This window comes from Entelurus aequoreus, linkage group LG12 (genome assembly GCF_033978785.1).
Source record: "Entelurus aequoreus isolate RoL-2023_Sb linkage group LG12, RoL_Eaeq_v1.1, whole genome shotgun sequence".
NCBI classification, from domain to species: Eukaryota; Metazoa; Chordata; class Actinopteri; order Syngnathiformes; family Syngnathidae; genus Entelurus; species Entelurus aequoreus.
The window spans coordinates 24,040,835-24,059,593 of record NC_084742.1 but is presented as its reverse complement, the minus strand read 5'-3'; the positions used below and the strand labels follow the sequence as shown (position 1 = coordinate 24,059,593).

At 41.9% G+C, this 18,759-nt stretch overlaps 1 protein-coding gene across 3 annotated transcripts; it reads right to left on the bottom strand.

Annotated features, from left to right (window-relative positions):
• LOC133661810 (SH3 domain-containing protein 19-like) lies at window positions 1–17,468 on the bottom strand. Of its 3 annotated transcripts, none has more exons than XM_062065277.1 (14): window positions 17,146–17,468; window positions 8,400–8,436; window positions 7,751–7,791; window positions 4,875–4,938; window positions 4,653–4,794; window positions 4,404–4,560; window positions 3,422–4,327; window positions 2,790–2,901; window positions 2,282–2,716; window positions 1,955–2,193; window positions 1,850–1,878; window positions 1,602–1,776; window positions 1,434–1,513; window positions 1–434 (listed from the first exon to the last, which is right to left on the bottom strand). In XM_062065277.1, exons 1-14 carry the CDS (start codon window positions 17,234–17,236, stop codon window positions 327–329), a joined length of 2,616 nt encoding a protein of 871 aa, XP_061921261.1. In that variant the 5' UTR covers window positions 17,237–17,468; the 3' UTR covers window positions 1–326. The 3 variants fall into 3 exon arrangements, with proteins under 3 accessions (XP_061921261.1, XP_061921262.1, XP_061921263.1); XM_062065278.1 differs by having other exon boundaries at window positions 1,850–1,875; XM_062065279.1 differs by having other exon boundaries at window positions 2,790–2,865.
• Window positions 17,469–18,759: the final 1,291 nt, after the last annotated feature.

Below are 18,759 nucleotides of genomic sequence, written 5' to 3'. Positions count from 1 at the left end.
ATCTTAACGCTAACATCGCGACGCCTTGTGAACCACATGTTGGCCTGACAACGCAGGCTACCGTGCCTTAACATGACGACACACAGAAAAGAACCTTGAATTTCCACAAACCAAAGTGTATTCTAAACATCAACTTGTTGGACACTCATTGGACCCCAACAAGAACATGATCTTCAACCTAAAAAGTCGTTGTCACCATAATAACGGCAACATTTAGCTCAGGGTCATGGATTCAAGAAAGCGTGTTTTAGTTTTAACAAAAGGGAGAGAAATATTGTGGACTTCACTCACATGTGGATGACCCCAACTAGTTCCACTTTAGCTGATCAAAGAAGACAAACATAGTTTTTGGGCACCATTCCACGTTGACTTCCCACAACTCCCACAATCCATTGCTCGTCCACAGGCTCCACCAGCGTGATGATGTCACCAGCCTGCAGGAGGACCACAAGAGTTAAAGAAGGACCAACATAGGTTGTTTTGTTTTATGATCCAGATGCTTTTGAAAGAAAATGAGAAATTATACAAAGCAGAAGATGAACTGAAATGCTGAACGGAAAATTTGGAATTATAGGGCAAGTGTGGAACATTGTTAGCCTTAATGTTTTGTTGATAGGAAGCTTTAAGAAAAAAGGAAGTACAAATAATTCTCAAGGTTGAAGGTAATTTGTGTTTGTTAAACTGGGAAAGTGGGAACATTTTATTTCAAATGACATTTACTGGACGGAAAATGTGGAATTCTGGGAAACATCTAAGGTAAAAAATGTATAACGAATGTGTTGGTGTCACTGGTATCAATCAAAGTTCAAAAATAATTTGAGTTTGAATAAAGTGGACTTACAAAAAAAGTGGGACTTTTTTCATGTTGGAATACTTTGAATTAGTAAATAAATGTGATAAATATGAAACTTGTGGGGCAGCACGGTGCAACAGGGCATGTGCCTCACAATATGAAGGACCTGAGTTCAATCCCGGGCTCGGGATCTTTCTGTGTGGAGTTTGCATGTACTCCCCGTGACTGCGTGGGTTATCTCCGGGTACTCCGGCTTCCTCCCACCTCCAAAAAACATGCACCTTGGGATAGGTTGATTGGCAACACTAAATTGTCCCTAGTGTGTGAATGTGATTGTGAATGTTGTCTGTCTATCTGTGTTGGCCATGTGATGAGGTGGCGACTTGTCCAGGGTGTACCCCGCCTTCCGCCCGAATGCAGCTGAGATAGGCTGCAGCACTCCCCGCGATCCCGAAAGGAACAAGCGGTAGAAAATGGATGGATGGATGAAACTTGTGTAAATTGTCAATTCATTGTTGTCGTCATTGTCGTAATTACAAAAAATATTAAACATTTTTGGGAATGTGCCAGTAGAATACCTACATGTAAAGAATAAGATAATAATAGAATAAGAAGCGCCAGAAAAAACTAATGAGCTTACCTTCACTGTGAGCTCATCCACTGTCTTGGCTGTGAACCCAAACAGAACTGTGGCCATGCCCCTCCCTGAAACTGGCGGAGCTGGAAGCAGAAAAAAAATGTTTGATGGGTAATGCACATCAATTTGTGTCTGTGTGTTTGTGTGTGTGTGTTTGTGTGTGTGTCATACTTTGGCAGGCCTTGGTAAAGGCGGCGGGATAAAGACCCTCCATGCCGTCCAGTCTGCCCTTCCTCCACTTTGAGTCGATATGCTCGGTCACCTGGATGATTGCCCCTTTTTGGAAGGAGAGATCCTCTGCGGTCTGAGCGGGGAAATCAAACAGTGCCACCGCCCACTCCTCCACCTCAACGCATTTATGCACAGATTAGCAGGAATAATGTGTACCGTTAAAATTCATCTTGTGGCTTTAAACTCACCTGTGCGTCTTTTAGAGACTGCGGAGCTGCTGAAGATAAAATAATAACAGCGTTATTGCATGTAAATATGCAAATTCAAGGAACAACGTGAAGCAGGAAGCTTACCAGGACTTCCTATCACCACGTCACGCATGATCAATGAGGCCTTTTCTGTGCCCTCCGGTGGGAGAGGCTGTGTGATTTGGGTGAAGCTCAGAGGGAAGAGCCCAACACGCCCGGCTAGGTGGCCCCGCCCCCAATCTGTCCCTATGAGCTCCAAGAGACCGATGACGTCACCCTGGGAGAAGGTGAGCTCATCATCTTGCGTTCCGTCGAAGTTGAACAGGGCAACGCAGCGAGGTCCACTACACATATACACACACATGTCAAAAAGTGGACAACAAAAGGAGTGTTTTCTTAAAGAGACACATGTTGATGTTTGTGGCGTGGCACCTGGTGGGAGGCGGTTCTGGATGTTTCTGTATAGTTTGCAACTCTGACTGTTTGACAACCTCCAAACTGGGTTTTGAGGGCGGGGGGACCACATGCAGGTCCATGAAACATTGTGGCTGCGAAGGGTCGTCCAAGACAATGAGGACGTCCTGTTTGTGAGACATGCCAGTTTGACAGTGGAGCACTTTGGACACATGTTTGTCATCTGTATCCTTTGAGTGTGTTGCTGTCATGTAGCTGGTAAAGACAGGGTGTCCAGGGTGAGGGCGGGGTGGCAGAGGCGGCCCTCTCTTTGACGCCCTTTGACACTGCGCCTGATTGGATGGCATCTGTGGAGGCTGGATGACACACGAGACGCTGGTGGGAGGAGGCGGTCGGGCGGGCACAGATTTGATGGACGATGGCCTGACGGGGAGGGACCTCACACTTGAAGGCCTGTAGAGAGGAAGACTTTTGTTTCGAAGAGAACCTAATTGTACCAGAAGAAAGCATATCAGGTGGCTCTTACCGAGAAGGTAGGGAAGGCTGGGAGATACTTTCACCCTTTGTCGGGGCAAGTGGCCGCGCTTTGCCAAGGGCTGGAGCTGTGGAGAGGACCAGAGTGTGTTCTGTAGTGGTATCTAAAAAGACAATAAGCACATCAACGATTTGAGATACAGCGACAGTTAACACTGTTGTTTCTATGGAATCAAGCAGCTGAGCAGTCACGTGACCCGTGTGTGGCCGACAAGAGGCTTCTTCTGACTTCACAATCAGCCAATGTTAAGGCTGCAGAACAAACTCTCACTGGCAGCGCTCATGTTTGCATTGTGTCCGTGAAAAGCTGCATTGTGCTCACAGCTTACATTACCCACAATGCACTTTAACTGTGAAAAGACACATTGTTGAAGGCTAACGTGTTACTTCTTCTCACTGAAGGCAACATGTTGCTTTGCTCGTTTTGTCGGCGAGGAAGACTCACTTCCTGTGACATGGATATGTGCCTTTATTGTAGTTTTTTTGTGTTGGCAAACAATGGCAGATAGTTTGACACTGTTGGTGTCAAAGATGAATGTGGTGCTTTTTGAATGCTATAAACATAAGGCAGGCTTGTCTAAGGAGGGATGGGGGGATCAGTGTATACGACACAGAATAACTGACCTGTTAGCTGCATAGTGCTTGTTGTCTGAGCCTCCCTCTTGATCTGCGTGGAGGGTCTCGGGGGCCGTGTTGGGGTCACGTTTCCACCCACGGGGGCTTTATCATTGGGTGAAGCTATGGTCCGAGGGGCGACCGGGGGTCTGGACGGAGACTTGTCTGTGGATGCAGTCTCATTAGCGGAGGGGGGTGGTTTTGTCGATGGTAGCCTGGGGGTTGGAATGGGTGCAGGGGAAGGTGGGAGGGACTCTGGTACTGGTTGGGCATTCAATTCTTCAAGCGCGGCTTCAGTTGTCAGAGTGTTAAGTTCCCGGGGGACACGTGAGAGGCTTTTGGGTTTGGTGGCAATGGTTGGAGGAAGTACTTTGGCAGGTTGCCTTTGGAGTCGAGGGCGTGGTCTTGGTTCAGGTTTATTTTTGCCAACCTTCTCGTCATTATGCCCCCCCTGTTGCTCCTGCGGCTCAAATGCCTGGATCCTAGCCTTGAGGGTCGCCATGTCCTCCTCTTCCTCTGATTGGCTGAGGCCGCTGTCGTCACCTGCCCCCTCAGGGAAGCCCCAGTCGTCAGCACTGAAGGCCTCCAGCAGCTCTTGAAAGTATTTACCCTGAATCACTTCCTTTTTGCTGATGTCAGCGTTAGCACGGGCGGCTAGCGTGGCCAAACCGTCCTCGCGCAGTTTGACTAAAGTCTGAACCTTGACCTCGTTGCTGACGGAGGGCACAGAGCGCCTGGATCGGGGGCGTGGCCTAGGGTGACCTAGTTCGTTTGTATGGGACGTGGTACTGGGCGTTGCTTCATCAAATGCGGGCAGCTGCTGGCCACCTTCAGAAGTCGGAGTCAAAGGTGAGCCAGCATCATCCTGAGACACAGCACAGGGGAGTGGCGGCCGTGGCGGCTTGGCACGACCCGCTGAAGACAAACACACTCTTCACTCAGGATATGAAGGTTCAAAAGGAGGCCTTGAAACAAAAAAGCTCTATCTCACCTAAAGACTCCTGACTGCGAGGAGACGATCCGGTGTCCGTCTGGGTGGAGATGGTGGTCCTAAAGGCTGGATGAGTCAAAGGCGGGGAGGGTGAAGACGTGTGCACACCCTGCTCCTGTGTCTTCTCGCGGATCACCTCGTCATAGGACGGCGGAGGCTGGGCCGGGAAAAAGACAACAAAATCGAACAAGCATAAAGCACACCAGATGTTCAACGTGAATCAGTGCAGCATCTTGGAAGCTGTGCTACCTGAACGGATGGTGGAATTGTCGGACCCCAGATTTGTGCAGCCGGAGGAGGAGGCGGCGGGAATGCTCCGGGCAACCAGGAAGTGGAAGGGAGCGGTTCAACTGACAGGATGGTGATCTCTGGTCGTCTGGCACTAGAGCCCCTTATCAGGAGGTAAATGAAAATAATTTAAAAATATGATGGCGAGAAGATGGCAAAGTAAACGTCTGTCTATTGTCTTACCTCCTGCCTCCGTCACGGAAGCTGTCTCGCGGTGCCTCGGACAAAGACGTGGGCCTGTTGGTGGCTGATTGAAACAGGAAACTTCTCAAATAAAGACCATACAAAAGCATTGCTGGGTTGCAATCACATGAGCTAGAGGTCATCTCAGGGCGTTCAATCGTTCGCAACTGGACTGCTCGGTATGTCTTGGAAGACGTTTTGCCGCTCATCCAAGTAGGCTTCATCCGTTCGTGCTCCTAGACTTAGATTGGTCGGATCAAGTTCAACGGTTGGTGCCAAAACCCCAAATAGTTCTACTCCAAAAACCACGAGGATGTGCTTGGGCAAGGATGGTTTCGCCCGGTTGTAGTGAGAAAAAAACAACTGTTTTAATGCAAACGAGCAAGGTCTGACATTTTTAGTAACTTTACCAGTGACAGTATGTCGACAAAGAGGGCGGTGCGTAACTGGCAACCTGGATGTGACACACTCACAGACTTTTTGATTGGTCAAACGGTGGACGGCGGGGCGTCCAAATAAAAACAATAACAATTTTCGGGGCTGTAAATCTAATTTTGAAATTAGCATATTCCGGGTGAACTACTGTTATCAGTTATAAAGGTATTCGAAAAGAACATGATTTATTAATGCCTTTTGACCTATCAGGGCTATTTAATGATGACTTGACCTGAAATTATTACATATGGCACCTTTAAGGTAGAAATGCGCACCCCGATTCAATTGTATTCCACAATATAGTGAAAGTGATATTTTTAACAGCCCTTTCCTTCGACACACTTTCGTTTTTTCCCTGACTTTACATTTATGAACCTATTATTTCTGGACTCTATTAAAGCCCTTTCTTATCTCTCAATTAGAACGACTGGAACACCCAAAAACCGAACATCAATAAGGCATTTTCTGCTCAAACTCTACACTCACTCTTACTACGCTCCAGCTGGTTGACCATCATGTGAATTAAGCCGCGAAGAAAAAAAACAGACGTGACGTCAAATGCAACCCAGCAATTGAAACAAAGCCTTAATGAATTAGGACCTTAGTCCTCATTTGTCAAAGGATGAAGACATTTGACGAGGGCTGCTAAGGGCTTTTTTTTATTATACTTAACAAGCTGGATCACAAAAACGCTGCCATCACAAAAACGCTGCAATCATACTCAAGGACTCACACTGCACTCACTGGACACTGGTCTATGTGTGAAAAAATTGTTCCAATCTCAGTTATAAGCAAGAAAAACTTTTTTTTTTTTTTTTTTTTAAGAAGCGTGCAGTCTTATCTAATGCACCTGTGCCCCAGTCCAGTGGTACCTCGGTTTTTGTTATTAATCCATTCCAATAGATCTGTTGAAAACGGAATCAAACGATAACACTTCTCCCATAAGAAATCCAATTAATATGTTCCAGACACCCAAAATGTTAACACAAAAAACACTTTTTATAGAGAATAATTATACATGCAGAAAACAATGCACAATCAATCAATCAATCAATGTTTATTTATATAGCCCTAAATCACAAGTGTCTCAAATAAATATAAATGACAAATGTATTGGATAAATTAACATTTAAAATCACTGTTACCTTAATTAAAAGATTTGTGTTGGCGAAAGACGGTGATGAGTGGAGAGGGATGAAGCAATGTTACAAGACACACAGACGCCACCTTTGTACTTTACCACGAGTTCTTTCTTGAATTCAATACTGTTTCTCATCTTTTTTAAATCAAAATACTGGCACTTGCAACTTTATTTGGTCCTTTTGTTTTGTTTTTTGCAGCTGTATTTAAAAAATACAGCGGAGACTTGTGGTGTCATTGTGTTACCAAAGAAACACAGTCAACCGGTGACGTAGCAGTGTAGAGTGGAATCTCAATTTACAAATTAATTGCTTCTTGAACAGGGTTTGTAAATAGAAAAGTGTGTATATTGAAGATAATTTCTCTCTAAGAAACAATGTACATATTTTAGTAAAGGTTTGTACACTTTGAACAAGGTTCGTACAACAAAGATTATTCTTGTTTGATCTGTGGTTCGCAAATTAAAAAAAGTGTGTACTATGAGGGGTTCGTAAATCAAGGTTTTACTGTATTAATAACACAACAAAATCCTTTGTTTGAACACTCAATTCTGCAGAATGATAGGCGGGTAAACGGGCAATTGTAAGCTACTTTTCTGAGACCTTTACTATATTCGGTGCACATAGTCAGTGTTGAAACGTGAGGCACTCTTATTGTGAAGGCCTGAATGTGTTGTTTGTCTTTGAGCTGTATTGTTAGGCAGTGAGACAGAGCTGGATGTCAATAAAATTCTTTCCAAATTCATGGCTGTCCCACTTTCTTCACATTAAGTTTTGACGTCAGCAATCATCCATGTAAGACTCTCGGTTACACTAGTTTGTTAAGCACAATTGTAGCTACGGTACTTTCCAAAGCTTTCCGAACCGCGCTGGATCTCATACTGACATCTCTGAACTCCTAGGCCAGTGACTAGTGCTGCAGGGCTGGACAGAGTGAATGACCACTGACTGTTATACAACATTTGGCCGTAGGATAACTGAGACAGGATACAAAGCTCAAGATATACTTTTGGCAATCATATTCATCGACAAAAAAAATTAGACGTAAGGAAATTGAAGTAGTACTGTACTTTATGTGAGCGAGTGTAACGGAGGCCAGCCAGTGCCATGTGTATATTGGTAAACCTCACTCCCTGACAACGTTAAGAGCAGTAATGGTTACCGCTTTAATAGGTTGGGCTCTTAGCTCGGTAGCTTGCACACTCGTCTCAAATGCCGAACAACCCAGGTTCGAGTCCCGGGCGGAACCAGGCGAAATACATGAGCTGGAAAAGAAGCCGGTTAAAGAGGCGGAGAACTCACTTCTCCTGAGGGCTGCTTTCAGGGACCACAGTGGACCTTGACTGCAGAGAAAGAAGAAAAAGACGCTTGCTAAGTCCAACATTTCAGCCCAAGTCATCAAACAGATTTAAAGATGTTTTGGGAGGTCTGAAAGCCTAGAAAAAAAACCTGTTGCTAAGCAGATTAGAAAAGGTCAAATTTATGTACTTTTTTTCTTTCCAACTTGGTCTCATTCGATTGAAAGCGTGGGCAGATGTGACGCACCGCAATAAACAACAGCCATGTGTGCACTAACAACACTCACACATGCTCCAGTTCACTGTTTTCCCCCATAAACACACACTGACACGTTACCATGCCGACCAGCCGGCGGAACAAATAGTTTCAGGAGTGTGTCAGAGCAAAAAGAAAGGGGGTGAAGGAGATAGAGACACTGCAGAATAGACAAAAGTTTGAAGCGCAACAAAAGACAAAAGCGGGTATGAGGAAAGTGTTGCTAACATTGCCGCCACTTATTAACATTCCATTCATTATAACACACCAAATATTATTGTACAACAACCTCACGTAGCCTGTGTTGACTTCTAACACACACACACACACACACACACACACACCCACACACACACACACACACACGACATTGCAAAGTTTCAGTAAAGTGTTGTACCTCAGACGATTCTCTGGTTTCCTCCTGTCAGGATGACCTGTGGGGGACAGATAGAGACTGAGACAGGAAGCATCAACTGATTAATCAACAATGATGTCCCTAGCTGTTGATCATCCACAGGCCATCCTCAGGAGGTCCGCTTAAGAAACCTTCCACGTTCCAAAATTATATTTTAGTCCAAGGCAGCCCAGCCCGTCTTCTGCTCAAACAAACCTTGACAGATTTTTTTTGTGTCTTTCCTTCCACCTCTGTCCTCCAGACAGTGCTGGCAAACTTTCCTACAGGAAGCTGTGCTGTGATTGGCTGCGGCGGGCGAGTCATCATCGCGCCCGCTTTAACATTTCCAGATGTGCTGCAGCAGCACTGGAGTGTAACTCCTCCCTCCAAGTGCACATTTGAGGCTCAAGATCGCCTGTTTGAGATGGCTCAGTGGTGCCGAGTCGACACAAAGAGCACAAAGCAATTTTAGGAAGGCAGGCAAGGATGTTCAAAGTGCAATATAGGGGCCATTTACAGCCTGCAGCTTGTTTTTGTTTTGTTATTGGCCCTCGACATATCCTAACAATAAATGTAATTCATTATTATTGACATCTTTAACCCACTACTAAAGCTCGCTCATACCCTTCTGTGATTGGTCGGCTTTTAAACACGGTTTTCTGCGTGTACACTCGTTCAGAAACCATACAGCCCACCTTCACAAACGCCATTCGATCAACATTTGCAATAAAAGTGACAGATTGAAACAGATCAATTAGTTCCAGCTCCAATAACACTCTCTTTTATTATTTAATCAGCATTGTTCACTAGTGACAAAGAAGCTAACAAGCTAAATAGATGACGAGTGTCATGGTTGCTAACTGAGTTGGAAAAAGGAAACAGCGCCCCTTTCGTTTCGGCGCAAAATTGCAAGGCATTTCCTGATGAGGAACGCTGTATGGTTCACGACGGCTTTTGAAGGGAGCAGTGGCAGAAGCATAGTTTAGGATGTGGATGTTTTGCTCAGATAGCTTAGCATGTATCGACTTACACTCGATTGTTTTTAGCATCTTTAAAGGGGAACTGCACTTTTGGGGGAATTTTGCCTATAATTCACAATCCTTATATGAGACAAGAAGATCACATACATACCTTTTTATCAATGCATTCTAACTTGTAAATTAAAGGAGCCATATGTAATAATTTCATGTCAAGTCATCATTAAATGGCCCTGATATGTCAAAAGGCATTTATAAATCATGTTCTTTTCGCATACCTCTATAACTGATAATAGTAGTTCAGATATGCTCATTTCAAAATTAGATTTGAAGCCCCGAAATCTTGCTGTTGTTTTCATTTCGAGGTCCCGCCCTCTACCGTTTGACCAATTAGAAAGTCAGTGAGTGTGTCACACCCAGGTTGCCAGTTAAGCACCGCCCTCTTCGTCTAGCTACTGCCACTGGTAAAGTTACTAAACATGTCAGACCATAGTAAATTTAAAAGGCGTTGTTACGATTCTGAACTTATTCATGACAAAGCCATGAACAAAACAAGGATTTGTATCGGGGATGCCTTTGAAAAATGGAGAAGATTGAAGGCGGAGAAGATTTTTTTATCTGACGCCAAACTTGCTCATTTCCTCCTTTATAGGTAAGTAAGGCATTATGTTTTCTTATTACTTGTAATAAATGGAAATGAACATTTTGTATGTAAACTATATTCTCCAATACAGTCTATGATCTTGTCTAACAAAGCTACCTGTAGTATGTTTGTGCAACAAATGCTTAGTGTGGTGGTGCTCAGCTCCTAATGTAATGCTTAGCATGCTAGCCCGGTCAATGACACATGGACATACAGGCTAACGGGGGAAATATATGCCCGTTAGCCTGTATGTCGATGTGTATTCGAACTGCCAGGGCAAAATATATTTTCGACAAACATAACTTTTGTGGACATGGGTAGTGTCAGTGCCTATTTTGTTCTCAATATGCTGATACGCTGACAAAATGGGTTCCAACATTAGCACAGCTGTCATCATGGCAATGTGAAACGTATGGAGACAGCCAAATCACATGTTTAAAGAATTCCTCATTCGTGTAGCCTACAGGCATACCTTGGTAAAATGGCTCCTCTTTAGTTTTGGGCGTACATTAGGCTGATAAGCATGCTCTACTTATTTTTACCAGTATAACCATTGCAAGTGTTGGTTTTAGTTTCTTTTAGTCTTTGTTTTCTGATAGTACTGACAATAACCATATGATTGTAATTTGTTGTGATATTGTACGCAGGCATGATGTACATCTTCCGAAAAATAGCCTAATTCTCTGTAAAATAAGTTGGTTAGAGATTTATTATTGACAAAACGCTTGTCTATTCAGCTATGATGGTCCCAGCACCTCAACCACTAGTAAGAGGCAGTGAAAATGTGAAATTCCTTGGAGTAGCCCAGTCAATCGAGCTGGATTCGGCTACGTATCTGGCAACCTCAGTCATGGCGAGAGGGAGGGGACTACAAAATGTTGACTGTGACTGCAGTACCATTTCTGGCCACATTATTACATATGACTCCTTTAACGTAAATAAAAGTCAGCTTACAATAGAGCTAATCAGAGCCATGATTTCATTGTGTCTATTCTGCCCATAAAACCCTGTAAAAAAAAAAATCTTATTTAAATATTGTGACCTGAATATTAACCAAGTATTAGCAATATTGTTATTATAAGCGCTAACATTAAGTACCTACATTCAGGGGCGCATTGATCAGAGAGAGGTAACTATGGCTTATGCTGCGCTGGTGAAAGTTAATTCTAGATTATAAATTAGGGCTGCATGATTATGGCAAAACAAATCATCATGATTATTTTTATTGATATTGTAGTCACAATTAATTATTGATTATTCATTAATTTGAAAACATGAGTATTTATTGGACCACCAAAACTTGACTTTAAATTTTGTTTTAAAAACCTGGATATAAACTAGTAACAAATAAACCACAACAAGTAAAATGAAACAATAGCAATAACAATACATTTAAATAACAATTGCAATATAAAAAACAATAACATTCAGTTTTTCCTTCTAATTTATAATTATTTTACCACCGTAGAGTGTGTAAAATAAAATTGTATAAAATGTTTGTTAATTAAATGCAAACATCCTTACACTTATTTTAAACAGTATTTTACATCAAAGCATATTCCATCCATCCATTTTCTACTACCGCTTGTCCATTTTGGGGTAGCGGGGGGTGCTGGAGCCTATCTCAGCTACAATCGGGCGGAAGGCAGGGCATATTAATCGTGTAAATTTATCAATAAGTGCTTTAAGTACATTATACTTGTGCAAGGTACTTTTTAAAACCTTTATTTTGTTAGCTCAGTCAGATTGGCTGTGGCACACTGCTCTATTATTGTGAAGGGAGGAAATTAGTTTTTAGTTGTTTTGTTTTTTTCCTCAAATCTAGGAGTCAGCTCGGTGTTGCAGTGTAATTACGAATTAGAATGCATTAAAAAACCTAAATGTATGTGTTCTTGTCTTACATAAGTATTGTGAAAGGTAGGCAAAATTCCAAAAAAAGTGCAGTTCCCCTTTAATGTACAATGTAATGTACAGTGTGGCCCGCCTGCAACCTGTACAGATATGAGGCCCTTTGGAGAAACATGTTTGCACACCTTTGTCCTATTAAGAAAACAACACCAGGTATGCTCCTTATTAAGCCTTGTAAATAGCTGGAACACCTGCTAAGTCAAAGACAAGCAGAAGTGTCTTTGAACTAACGCTGACTCACGGCTGCAGGGCAAAAGACGACAATCTGGCTAGTATGGTGACACAGAAAGTCCCCAAGGGTCAAATAGAACCTTGCCGGAAGACAGTCGACCAGATGTCACGTGCGTCAACTTTGACCCTGGATTGGCGGCATGCCCACATGTCGGTTGGAGGACTTCAACTCACTTAGTTGTTAATCATCTGCTCAGCTGACAGTAAACAAAATGCCTCAAACTCTCCAGTCTTAATGGTACTAAAAAAAATGGTACTAAGAAAAATGTAGACCCTTGACAAGTCGCCCCATAATATAAAAAGGACAGAACTGTTGGCTGTAATTGTCAATAATAATCACAACCGCAAGAAAAGTGTTGTGTCCAAATGTAATACTTGGGTGAGTACTAGGCCTGGGACGATAACAAATTTTGCTAAATGATATAATGTCCCACAATTGATCATCAGCATCACTTTGAGACCAAATTTAGCACTAATGTAATCATAAAAATATGTATAATAATACAAATGCAAGTAACCCTTTTAAATGCAAACAACTTTTATTTTGTATTACTATTTTTTACCACTGTAAATGGAGTGTCAAGAACTTTTTTACTATCCTAAAGAAGTAGACATCCATCCATGTTCTACCACTTGTCCGTCTCGGGGTCGCGGGGTGCTGGAGCCTATCCTAGCTGCATTCCGGCAGAAGGCGGGGTACACCCTGGACAGGTCGCCACCTCACCGTAGGGCCAACACAGATAGACAACCTTCATGCTCACATTCACACACTAGTGCCAATTTAGTGTTCTCTGTTCGCAAAAACTGGAATATCCGCGTCGGGTGGTTTTGCTGTATTATCTTTTTTGTTTCAACAAATTTGGCATACTTCCTCATTCATCTGTGTTAATGGTCTTATCTTGCTCACTCATCTGAAGCTGAAATATTCCCACACCGGGGAATATTGGCTTTGCAGTCATCTTTTTTCCTCTTAATTTGTGTTACCTTGCAGGGCTTAATATCCATAGCAAATGCTCTCTGTTCATGCATCCTTTGCACGCTATAAGCCAGCGGTCTCGTCTCCACCCACCAAGACAAAGATTGACTTTAAATTTAGTTTTAAAAACCTGGATATAAACTAGTAACAAATAAACAAAACAAGTAAAATAAAAATAATAGCAATAACAATAAATTTAAATAACAATAGCAATATAAAAAACAATAACATTCAGTCTTTCCTAATCTCTTTAATTCAGTTTTTTACCTTTCACACTTATTTTACCACCATAGAGTGTGTAAAATAATATTTAATAAAATGTTTGTTAATTAAATGCAAAAATCCTTACATATATTGGTGCAATGAATTGTGCACAGTATTAAAAAAAATGCTTTTTCTTTTTTCGAATGCTATATTTTCATAATCGTGAGAAGCCATAATCAAATCGAAATTAAAATGTGATTAATTGTCCAGCCCTATTATAAATCATGCCTCTCACCTGGATAGTAAGATGATGTGGACATAAACCAAGAAGTCTATACACTCTGACCGCCAACTAAGACCCGGACACCAACACAAAGATTGTAGAGGAGGAGGACTAACAAGAGGATTCACTCTGTTAGTTTATTATGCAATTGAATGAATGCGAAAAAAATATATAAAAAAAAGACAAAAACACACAAACCCCCAAAACAATTGTATGAAAGAAATGCTGAAAGTTCCCAGAACTAAACGGAAATTACCAGGCAGGCTACCAGGGGCACGAGACCTTAGATATCTGTCTTTAAAGACGTAAGATTTTACAGTATTATAGAGCAACATAATTTTATTGCCAAGTGTTTAACAAAGACAAAAAAAAATAATACTTTTTCTTTCTTTTCTCGTTGATATGGTAGCCTGGCTAACCTCTGTTTTGTACAACAAAGTTGTAGCTATCTCTTATCCAAGGGTTCTTAATATTTTTTACCTCAGGGGCCAACATTTCCACAACAAAGGGGCACAGGGCCCACTTAGGTATTAAAACTGAACTACTAATTTTACTGTTGATTTTAATGGTATTCAATAACCGTATCTAACCTACTTACAGCTTGCTTCCTAGTTGCTCTATATCTCCTCCCTCTTGGAGAGATTTTTAAGAGGCATGAAGTGTCTTATCACTTTTATGCAGACGACTGCCAAATTTATATGCCGATTTCAAAAGGCCACGGCCCCCTGACACCCCTTCTCAACTATCTATGCGATGTCAAGGCTTGGTTAGCCCAGAATTTTTTAATAATGAATGAGGGAAAAACGAAAATTTTAGTTTTCGGTCCGGCCCTCACTGACTTGTGACCATTGCAAAATGATGTGCGTCCCAAAGTCACCAGCCTTGGCGTCACTATAGACAGTGATATTAAACTTGACAAACAAGTCAATGGCGTTTTAAAATCCTGTTTTTATCATTTTCGTCTTTTAGCAAAGGTAAAACCGTTTTTATCTTTTAACCTTTTTGAACAAGTCGTACATGCTTTCATTTCAAGTCGCCTGGACTACTGCAATGCACTTTATGCTGGCATTAACCAAAAAGCTCTCTCTCGGTTGCAGTTAGTCCAGAACGCGGCACTTTTAACAGGGGCCAGGAAACACGAGCAAATAACCCCAATTCTTGAGACTATGCACTGGCTACCTGTTCATTTTAGAATTGATTTTAAAATGTTGCTGTTTGCTTTTAAAGATTTGCATGGACTGGCACCTCATTATATCTCAGACCTCATCCAAATTTACACTACTGCGTGCGCTCCGAGGTTCGAGAGCCAGCTCCAGCTCGTGGTGCCCAAGACCAGACTTAAAACCATGGGAGACAGGGCCTTCTCTGTGGTCGCCCCAAGCTCTGGAACACTCTGCCCCTCCATGTTCGAACTGCTCCCACAGTGGAGTGTTTTAAGGCTCGTCTTAAGACCCACTTTTATTCTTTAGCTTTTAACACTACGTGAGTTGTGTGATCCTCTATGTTTTTAAATTTTGATTTCTATTTATTGTTTTAATTGGTTTCACCTAGAAATGTACGATAATATCGGCCTGCCGATATTATCGACCGATAAATGCTTTAAAATGTAATATTGGAAATTATTGGTATCTGTTTTTTTTATTATCGGTATCGGGTTTTTTTGGGGATTTTTTTTGTTTTTTTAATTAAATCAACATAAAAAACACAAGATACACTTACAATTAGTACACCAACCCAAAAAACCTCCCTCCCCCAGAGGGAGGGAGGTTTGAATCGTTATGAATCAGAAAAATATGGATTTTGTATCGAGAATCGCGTTGAATCGGAAAAAATCGATTTATAATTGAATCGTGACCCCAAGAATCGATATTGAATCGAATCGTGGGACACCCAAAGATTCGCAGCCCTAGTGGTTAGTGTCCTGAGATCGGTAAGTCGTGAGTTCAAACCAAACGAATCATACCAAAGACTATAAAAATGGGACCCTGCTTGGCACTCAGCATCAAGGGTTGGAATTGGGGGTTAAATCACCAAAATGATTCCCGAGCGCGGTCACCGCTGCTACTCATTGCTCCCCTCACTTCCCAGGGGGTGGAACAAGGGGATGGGTCAAATGCAGAGGGTAATTTCACCACACCTAGTGTGTGTTAAAGTTAAAGTACCAATGATTGTCACACACACACTAGGTGTGGTGAAATTTGACCCATCCCCTTGTTCACCCCCTGGGAGGTGAGGGGAGCAGTGGGCAGCAGCGGTGCCACGCCCGGGAATCATTTTGGTGAATTAACCCCCAATTCCAACCCTTGATGCTGAGTGCCAAGCAGGGAGGTAATGGGTCCCATTTTTTTATAGTCTTTGGTATGACTCGGCCGGGGTTTGAACTCACAACCTACCGATCTCAGGGCGGACACTCTAACCACTAGGCCACTGAGTAGGTGTGTGTGACTATCAGTGGTACTTTAACTTTAACTTTAGGGGTTTGTGATTTGTTGTTTTTAAACAAAATGTGTAACATTTTAATTTATTAAGCTCAAATCAAATCAAGCTTTATTTATAAAGCGCTTTTCATACATAAAAGAAATGCAACGCGCTTTACAAAGTTAAAAACAATACCCCGGTGACCCATATCCCCCATTGTCACATACGTACTCACGGACACAGAAACCAAACACAAACATACACACACAAACATATGCAACTATATGGACCAATGATTGTATGGCTAAGTACAGAGGAGACATGTGAGTAAACACTATCACAGGAGGTCATCAGATCATGGCCACCAGTACGCTAACACAAAGCAACCCCACATGCACGGCCGATAATCCCTGAAGCAGATGGCTCATCTGAGGAACGTTGGAAAATAAAAATAATAAAACGTGTAAAATAATAAGAACCATGTGTAGAGATAAAGAATAAAAGTAAGACATATGAAGATTATTAGGAAAAAAAATTAAAACATTTAAAAATATATATATATATACATATATATATGTACTGTAAATAAATATAACTAAATAAAATATTGCATAACTAATAGGATAAAAAGTAAAATACATATGCCTTCAATAAAATAATTAGGTTAAAGCCAAATCAAAAAGGTGTCTCTTAAGCCTGCTCTTAAAAACATGTATGAATTTATTTGTTTAAATTCTGTCGCGTTTTAGTGATTGCAGCATTATTAATTGTTCTGCATGTTCCTCCGTCCTACACAGCCATGGTCAGTCAGGAGCTGAAATGAAGGACTTTTATGAAGGTTCTTGTCTGCTGTTGCCAGCAGAGCCTGCTGGGGGCGCAGGTGCATACCAGACAGTCGTTTAGTTTCGAGCGATGCACTTTGTTTATTTATATTCATATTTGTATATTTGTATTTGAGCGGCAGCTTCTTCAAAACAACCAAAGTGTAGACACGGAACAAGTAAACCAACACAAGACGAACATGGGGAGGAAAAGCGGTTTCGCCCGCACTCGCATACTTATAAGTTAGCATTTTGGGTGCACAAATATATTCACTTTGTTGTTTTTACCTTCGGCGCTGTTGGACTGGCGTCGGAGCACACGTTCTCCAGCATTCCTCCTCAGGTTTTCCTCCTCTTCCTCCGACCGAGCCTCGGCCATGTCTCGTCTCCGGGTCGGTGTCGGTGTCGGTAGGTACCGATGTCGCGACAAGTCGGAACCTTCCACACGACGTTCACTTTAGTCCAAAGACACTCGGCCTGGCTTCTTCGCCGACAGCGCCACAGATATCAAGCAGTCCTTCAGGCCGAAAGTCAGCGGTTGCCCGCAAAACCACTTGTGTTGACTTTCTCCAAGTTTCTACCGCGTCAACGCCAACTTCAATGAGCGTCTAGTTCCGCCAGTGGCCGCTGTGACGTCACGTATGTAAATATATATGATATCACATGCATATAATTGTGCATTGATATCAAATAAAAATAAATACCGCGTTTCAATAGAGAGCTCATATTTTGTCATTGAAAAACATTTAAAAAAAAGATAAAATGGCAGCAGTTTCAACTGTTCGCCACGAGAGGGCAGCACGAGTGCACCTACTGACACGGTGACGTCACTCTATCAAGAACATTTTAAAGCAGGGGTGTCAAACTCATTTTAGATCAGGGGCCACATGGAGAGAAATCTACCCCCAAGTGGGCCGGACTGGTAAAATGAAGGCACGATAACTTAAAAATAAAGACAACTTCAGATTGTATTGTTTAAAAATAGAACAAGCAAAACCCAACAACATTATGATCTGAAAATGTACAAATCATAATGTTGTTGGGTTCTTTTTTTACAAGCAACTGTTGCGGTTAATAGTATATATACTTTATTTGTCGTTATTTATATTTTCTGAATACATTATTTGATAATGTTCATCAGTCAACTCATTGGTGTTAATTTTCAATCTATAAAGATAAAAAAATTATATCAAAATCAAATTGCAGGATGTTGTTTATGTAGTTTGATCATTTTCCTCGACTGATGTACTAACATGTGGTTTGTTTTGTACATATGTAGCATCATCTACAAAGATACAAAGAATTGCTATTGCGACATCCAGTGGACACATAGAGCAGCTGTTTCTTTCATTCAAAATTTCAGGTACATTTTTATACTTAGCAAACTCATCCCGCGGGCCGGATAAAACCTGTTCGCGGGCCTGATCCGGCCCTCGGGCCGTACGTTTGACACCCCTGTTTTAAAGTCTACTTTAATGTGCATGCGAAGCATTTGGGACGACAATAATGTTGAAAAAAGCATTGCAAGAAATGTATTCTTTATTTTTCTCACACGACCTGTGTGTTTTTGTTTGTCAGACCAGACCGTTTATGTTTCTATGCTCTTTCCGGGTCAGCAGGGGAATGTGTAAGTGTTTATCTTTGTGTGTTTTAGAATGCCTTTTTATTGTCGCTATACACAAGTACAATGAGATTAAAAGCAACTCCAGTATCAGTGCGACAGTCTACAAATATGCGAAACATAGGAAGGAAAGAAAAGAAAAACAGTGCAAACGGAGGTATAAGGTGCACAGTCCAGTCCTGAGAACGAATGTTCTGAATGTGTTGTTTAAATATTAAATATTATACTACATACATATATACAGAAGCATTCAGACTGTGGGTGGAAAGTAAAAATTGTAC

What these genes read in the sequence shown, in the direction of transcription:
- LOC133661810 (XM_062065277.1), bottom strand. Translation starts at nt 17,236, where the DNA reads ATGGCCGAGGCTCGGTCGGAGGAAGAGGAGGAAAACCTGAGGAGGAAT. An exon ending in TTCCGTGACGGAGGCAGGAG is followed by an intron (nt 4,795 to 4,874) that starts GTAAGACAATAG and finishes CCTCCTGATAAG; the next exon opens with GGGCTCTAGTGCCAGACGAC. An exon ending in CTTTACCAAGGCCTGCCAAA is followed by an intron (nt 1,514 to 1,601) that starts GTATGACACACA and finishes TTCTGCTTCCAG; the next exon opens with CTCCGCCAGTTTCAGGGAGG.